Below are 7,749 nucleotides of genomic sequence, written 5' to 3' on the forward strand. Positions count from 1 at the left end.
CGTAAAACAATGGTCATCTACAGCTAAAGCATCAATAGCCTCTGAACTGTCAGCGGTTATGTGAATTAGATCATCATCAAGCCATTCATTATAATGGTACTTATATAATAAGTATTGTTTCTCAGGTTTTGACAATTGTTTAACAATTATGTCTTTTAATTCCATTTCGCTTGCACGTCATGAGAGGAAATGAAAACATTACGATAGCTGGAGCTCTTGACTGATCAGCACAGCTAAATATGTCAATTGAGTTGACATACGTATATCAGCCACTTTAATGAAGTGAAGTGTCACAGCAAGAGAAGCTGAGATTTATCATCCTTTAATCGCACTCCAGTAACTATAGCGACAGAAATACTCTCAACAGTCCTCCTGATAAAGTCCCCCATTGTCCTGTTGGTATATTTACCACGTCGATGCGCCACTGCTGAGCTATTCTAACAAAAACAACAGCAGCACTAACAGTTTCAACAGCTCAACAGGCGCTGCCGCCATTAACACCAGAATGAGGGCGGTGCAAGTGAAAGCAAATTTAAAATGAGCTCAGCTACGTCGGGTGTAAAGTCAAATTCGAGTTCAGTGTTGGGAGCAATTAAAGGGATATTTTTAGTCCCATTAAAACATCACATGTCAGCATTTAGTGGGTGCATCCCATAGAATTTAGTTTAATCTCATCAAATTGTATAATCCATGAGATGAAATCATCCTGCACATTACGTGGCTTAACGGGGATGGAAAGGGTCATGAAGTGTTAACGCCACTTTTAACCATTTACCATATTCCTCAACTGTCAGTCTGATGAGAGCACAGAAACACTATTGTTTCATTCATTTAAATGAGATTCCACAACTGCTGTTGTTGCAGATGAATTATGTATGTGTTGCTGTGTGGATATGTGATAGACAAATTGCCTCCCTGGGAATGTAGGACACATAGTTATGCATAACAATAGTCTTCAGTTATATTCTCACCAATTGTTTATCTCGAATGTTGTTGTCTTTATAAGAGAAAGTCTGTTCAGTTTATCTTGTGCATACTGTATGTGTTTTACAGCTGCTGTTGAGAAATGCTGGGCCACTTTCTCAAAGTGGCGGTTGCCTTATCCATGTGGGGCGTCGCCCCAATACTTTCACTAATATCTCTTCATCCTTTGAAAATGGCACACAGTCACATGACCATCAGCGAAAATGAATGTCGGCTTTCTTGAAATATCATCTGGAAGTATTTATTGTTGATGAACTTTCAGGATCCTTTTTTTTTAATTATCATTCTGCACTTAACTAATGTAATAAATCAGTGAGCTTTTAAAAAGTACAGTTTCAAGAACTATATAGGAACTATATGCGAAGCATGACTAGATATGGGTGGGTGTATGATGGATGATAAGCGGATGATATGAATAGATAAAAATTTTAAAGATTTAAAAGAAAAATTCTGCAAATTTGCAATCAAATGTTAAACCGCTCAAGTTGTTGTCGGTTATAAGTAAAAATGCTGTTGTTGATAATATTTAAGTAGAGTAGTCCTCAAAAACTACTCAAAGGAGATGTTTTTATTTAATTGCATTAGCAGTGGCACTCATTACATTCACTGTTTATAAAATATCAGTGATCAAAAGACAAATCATCTGAGACTTATGTTTAAAAATAAATAGGCTGCAGTTTGTTTCATAAATGTAAATACACACAAATGTTCTCTATTTATAACAATAAAGTTATTGGCTCCAAATATGTTAAAAAATTTTTTACATGAATTAAAACAATGAATGTATTCGATGGCAACATATATTTTAAAATGAAAAAAAAAAAAAAAAAGATTATATTGTTTAGGAAGCATGAGTAAAGTAATCTGGAAAGACTCCAAACTGAATTTTACTCAACTACAGATAAGAGAATGGTTGTTTAAAATACTAGAGTAAAACTTAACAGTTAAAAAAACAACTTCAAGTAGGATTTTAATTTCTTTTTAAACGCATTCGATTATTCATAGATAGATAGATAGATAGATAGATAGATAGATAGATAGATAGATAGATAGATATTGTGTTTTATAATAGTGAAAATAAATTGCATGTATATTAATATATCCTGTCAATTATTTTTCTATATTGACAAAGCTCTCCTTTATGACCCGTAAATCCTGGATAAAGTGCAGTATTGGCCTGCGCCCCTCTCCCGTTGGGAGGGTGGGAGGGTGGGGGTCGGCGGTGACCCCGGGCCACGGTGCGGTGCTGCCGGGCCGGGTAAGCCCTGCCTCGGGGCGCCGGGCGACAAAATGTGCGGTCTCTCCTCTTTTTCTTTTTGTTTAACATCCTTAAATGCGACGAGAGGATTAATGAAGCGCGTCTGCATGGCCCATATGTCCTCTTTAGTGGCGTTTGTGCGTAATTAAAACCGAATGGCTACTGCGGTTACCCCCCCCCCCCCCCCCCCCCACACACACACACACACACACACACACACACACACACACACACACACACACACACACACACACACACACACACACACACATACACACAAACACACACCCCCACCCCCTAACTTTCTGCTTTTTAGCGACATTTATGAAAAAAACTGTTGAAGTTGTGAATTGTTAAGAAGCACAGGGATGGATTTATTTTTCCTCAATAACTTAAAGATTAATATTTCTTGGTTATGTGAAATATTAATTAGGTTTCTGTCTTTCTTTCAACTTAAATTAAAGGTTGAATTTATTCCAAATAGCCAAGGTTATTTTTATTTCTCTGTGATAAAGCAGTCCAGAGTTCCCAGGTCCAATAGGAAACACAAAGCCCTTTAACTGCAGCAAAAAGTCAAAGCAGACTTGTAAAGACACTGTCTTTGACGTCTCTTGTCACATCCTAATTAGAGCAAATGCTTTAATCCATGCACAAGTCCCAGGACTCTCTTGAGGAGGCCTCCCAGGATTCAGACACCCTTATGTTCAGCAGGGCTAATCTCAATCTCTCAATCTGATCAAATCGTTCTTGCTTGTTCGAGAGAAAAGAATAACTTTGAAAAAAAAAATCTGCAAATTGAACTTTTCCTGGCTTTAATCTTTCTGTTAATCCAGTTTTAACCATATTTTACTGCAGAAAAGGCCGGTTTTTGTTTGTTTACACTGGTTTTATCTGTTTAAAAGTCGTGTTTGTGTCACCTTCTGTGTGGTTTTGGTGTTAAACTCCTGTGTACCGTTGGACTCTTCCAACAGAGTGTCGCACATTTGTGTGAACTGGCCAAAGTTAGGGTCACGGACCCAAAGCCGTCAATAAAAATGTTGGATTATCCGCTTTATGAGACGGGATTAACATAGCTCTCTCATAATTCACATTCCTGTCCAGGCAGGCGGAAATAGTTGTTTCGTTGTGAAAGAGGCAGCACAGTAGAGAGCGAAGAAAAATGACACTCCACACGTTTATACTGTAAATCAGTCCAATTTATAACAACCCCAGACCCCTCCCTTGCATCTTGTTGACATGTTGTGGTGTTGTACTCTGAAACAATAAGACAGAATTAGATGGATTTACACATGCAGTCGAGTTAGATCAGGTCAAATTGCCTTTATTGTTATATTTAGTGTTTGTGGCTCCCCCCACCACACTTTACAAATGTAACCCTGCTTTTTTACTGCTGGCTTGATACACCCTGCTCTCCCTATTCTCTCTCAGCTAGTCTGTCCTCATAATAATTTATCATTTAACACTGGAGACATGGAAATAAAATCTATCAAATTCACAACTTGCTTGTGGCAGAGGAAAAAAAAAATCGAGCAAAAAGGGAAAAAGAAATTGCATACAACTTACAAAAAATAATTACAACTTTGAAAGAAAAGATATTACAAAGGAGGGGGTGGGGGGTTCAAAAACACATTAAAGAAGCATTTATCCTCACACGCAAACAGACTGATTGTCTCATAACTAATCTGCAACATATTTTCCTCATAAATTAAATAGTGCATCGAGATTCATGCCAGGGCTACACGCGCACGCACACACACACACACACACACACACACACACACACACGCACACACCACAGCTTTGATCAAAGGGACTCCAGCGTGCCAACAAAATTAAAAAAAAAAAAAAGAGAGAGGAGTCCTTAAGGAGCTTAAAGAAGAAAAACCTGACCTATCCCTCAAACTTAACCGAGTCAGGCTGGGATCTCTCGCTCTCTTGATCCTTTCCCCCCCTCTTTTGGTCAACACATTTGTTCCGTGCCCTTGATCAAAGTTGTTTCTCAATAAGTTAGTCCAGCTCCGCTCTGCCCGAGGTAGAAGTCAGGGCCTGCGGACGTGACGCTTCAATTGGCCTCCTGTAATTTTGCAGTTTCTGTTTTTTTGTCAAAATTGTCAACTCACAACACTTGAAATTTCCACGCTGCTTGGTCTTTGTAATCCAGACAGTCCGCGTTGAAGTTGAGCTTCCACGAGGAGGCCGTTTGGTCCTTATAGTCCAGGCAGTCCGCCGCGCCGCTGAAGCCGAGCCCCGCCGCTCCGTACGCCGACGACGTGAGGCCCGACGCGGGGCTGAGGTGGCTGGACACCCCGCTGCCGCCCATGGGGCTCATGGCGGGGCCCGCCGCGGACAGTTGGTGGTGCATGGGCGAGAGGTAGGAGCCGCAGTCCATCCCCGTGAAGTAGGACGAGGAGCCCGTGTAGCCCTGGTTGTAGCCCGTCGCCTGGGTGTAGGTCATGGGGTAGGAGCGCTGCATGCAGGAGGAGGAGGAGGTAGACAGCGGGTCCGACAGGGGGGAGATGGAGGCCGGGCTCCAGATAGACACCGGTGCGGCGCTGCTGCTGCCGCTGCTGCTGCTACTCACAGCCGGGAGCGAGGTGCTGGAGGGCGGGGTGAACTGGCCGCTGGCTCCGCTCTCCGAGCTCGCCTCTCGGACCGGGGAACCCTTCTTCTTCACCGGCCTGCTGACCGCCTTGTTCTGCGCTCCGGTCTGAGTCTGCTGGGCCTGCTGGCGGTGTTTGGCTCGTCTGTTTTTGAACCATACCTGGAGGGGGAAAAAAAACACACCATATAAATTAAATGAAAAAAGGACTTTATCGTGGTATTTGTTTCCTATGTAAAGATGAGGTGCGATCCAATCCACAGTTTTACTTAATTCTTCCCCAACTGGATTTGTGGTTGTCCAAAAATTAAGTACATTTTAACCATTAATACCATCTTACGTAACTTTTAGGAAAGAACGAAAAACATGTTGATATAAAACGTCCATCCAAATTATAAGGCCTGCATTTATTGTTTTTGCTCATCACACGTCCTTAATCAACTTGTAAAAACTATGTGATTAAGGATCATCATTTTTATTTTATTTTATTTTTTCGGTCACTCACTTGGACTCTGGATTCAGGCAGGTTGATCTTCAAGGCGACCTCCTCCCTCATGAAGATGTCAGGATACCGAGTCTTGGCGAACATATTCTCCAGTAGGTCGAGTTGGGCCCGGGTGAAGGTCGTCCTCTCCCTCCTCTGTTTCCGGGGGGTCCCTGATAACAACAGAACAACAATTGTTAGGGCCATAGCGAAATTTAACAGCCTCACTCTGTTGGTTTGAATTTGAACAAGCTAATTAATTTATTCCTGATAATGTACAATTACAGGAGTACAGATTTAGGATTTACTTGATGCAAAAGGTAACTATTCTTTGTTTATTAGGTTATTTAAGATTGAAATGTTTTTATATACATATTTATATATACCTTGGTATCCAACTGACGGGTGCAGCAGGTCCACTCCCGAGGCAGACAAACTCAGTCCGTTCACCGTGTACGGTGGTTGTTTCAAATAGGACATCATGTTTGCGATCGGTTGATGGAGAAACAAAAAAAAAAAAAAAAAAATGGAAAGAAAAATAATCCTCTTGTCCGTTCGCCCAGATCCTAAAAAAAGACACGGGGAAAAGATATTGGTCTTTTTTTCTTTTTTTTTTGAAGAGTGTAAATAAGTCTGCCGGTCCACCGGGTTTTTACGCACAGCCTTTACGCACAGCGGCGGGTATAAAGAAGTGGGCGTCCTCGAACTCGCCGAGCTCTTAAAGCCAAGTGGAGACCCCCAGCTGTCCCTGCTGGACTGAAGATGCTCTGTGTAGTTGACAGGCGTTTACGCCACCAAACACACACGCACACACACACGTACACACACTACGATAACTCCGCCCCCACATAAGCCCCCCCAACTCACAACACTCTGCTCCTCCTCTTCTAGTGCCCCAAAACAAACCATTGTCGTTCAAATGCGCACACTCTCAGCGCCCCAACCGGGCTCTCAATTAGCATATACCCACAGGTTGGGCGAAACTAAATAGACAGCTGATTTGGGGGGGTGGGGGGGCATTTGCAGAAACAAAGCCCAGTGTTGACCGATAAGTAATGCTGATAACAAAAGACTTTAGGGCGCAAACAAAGAAGCCAATCCTGCAAACTGAGCACTCATTCAAAGACACCCCAACCACCTTCATTTCTATATATCGTGCCTATTGTTGGGTTCAACCTAATTCCTTGTACATTCAAATGTAACATAATTAAAATAAGAAGGGACATTTTGCCAAATTATTCGACATTCCCCCCAAAGTGGGGACTAACTGCGCAGTCTTATCGGGTCTCTGGTGTGATTAGCACACCTCCACTAATGAATCGCTCCCGGTAATTAGATTTGGAAGGTGAGAAGTGTTGACTCGAGAGGAGCACTTAATCAAAACAAACGAGGAGAGGGACCCACGAATGGATATTTATCTCCAGGCACCGAAAGACAGTTTACAGGAAAACAATTGATCAATAAATTACGCCTCATTTGTTAAAATAAAAAGAGCGTGTTTAAAGTGAAACGTTTAGGACGATTTACAAGAAGTTAAAAGAAAAAAACACAAAACATATATTGTTTTTAGTTGTGTCTGAATATTCGGGTCACCGTATGAGTTCAATTATTTGTATTGTCATAATAAATTCCGATATTACAACGTCAAAATTCGGAATTCATTTGGTTTATTTTTGGTCAAACTAATAACCTACAAAGAGTAAAAAAAATAAACAATGTTTACATTATTTTTCTTATTTTAAATCAGGTAATTTTGTAAAAATTTTATGGCGAGGCCAGTCCTTGGTTTTCCAGTGTCTCCTACCTGTAGAGTGAGTTCCCAGGCCCCCGGTGCGCTCCTGTGTGCGGCCCGGACCCCAACAAGCCTTTATACTGCCAATAACGGCCACTCCTCTACTCAATCTGTCACTTCTTGCACCCCCGGCTACCGGTTGCTCCACATCCGTTCAATAATAAATACCCAGCCCAGCTATTAATTATTATTGGCTACTCGAGTTTTTTTTGTTTTTTTTTTTCTGTAAGAAATTAACGAGATAATCCGGATGGCACGCGCTGGCCTGATTACAGGACGCCAGCCACGACTCCGCATTCAGGCCTCCTCAATTTTCTGCGTCACGAAAATAAAACAAAGCCTGGCATTGTATTTATCAGACCAGCTGACTGCCAGACAACCCCCCCCCCCCCCCCCCCCACCCCCCACCACCACCACCACACACACACACACACACACACACACACACACACACACACACACACACACACACACACACACACACACACACACACACACCACCAGAACCCATTTCCCCCAAAACCACACCGCCAGCAACCCTGCAACTCACTTTCCCAAACGGACACGCTCACATTATTATTATTATTATTATTATTATTATTATTATTATTATTATTATTATTATTATTATT

At 41.9% G+C, this 7,749-nt stretch overlaps 1 protein-coding gene across 2 annotated transcripts; it reads right to left on the bottom strand.

Moving 5' to 3' along the window:
* Positions 1–3,419: 3,419 nt before the first annotated feature.
* On the bottom strand, positions 3,420–7,248 carry LOC308126675 (homeobox protein OTX2-A-like). 2 transcript variants are annotated; one of them, XM_080491226.1, is made up of 4 exons: positions 7,130–7,248; positions 5,712–5,891; positions 5,347–5,498; positions 3,422–5,003 (listed from the first exon to the last, which is right to left on the bottom strand). In XM_080491226.1, the coding sequence occupies exons 2-4, from the start codon at positions 5,806–5,808 to the stop codon at positions 4,359–4,361; spliced, it is 894 nt and encodes a 297-aa protein (XP_080347352.1). In that variant the 5' UTR covers positions 5,809–5,891; positions 7,130–7,248; the 3' UTR covers positions 3,422–4,358. The 2 variants fall into 2 exon arrangements, with proteins under 2 accessions (XP_080347351.1, XP_080347352.1); XM_080491225.1 differs by lacking the exon at positions 7,130–7,248 and having other exon boundaries at positions 3,420–5,003; positions 5,712–6,121.
* Between the last annotated feature and the right edge of the window lie 501 nt (positions 7,249–7,749).

The sequence above is a fragment of the Lipophrys pholis genome (genome assembly GCF_963383615.2).
Source record: "Lipophrys pholis genome assembly, chromosome: 21".
Classification (NCBI taxonomy): Eukaryota; Metazoa; Chordata; class Actinopteri; order Blenniiformes; family Blenniidae; genus Lipophrys; species Lipophrys pholis.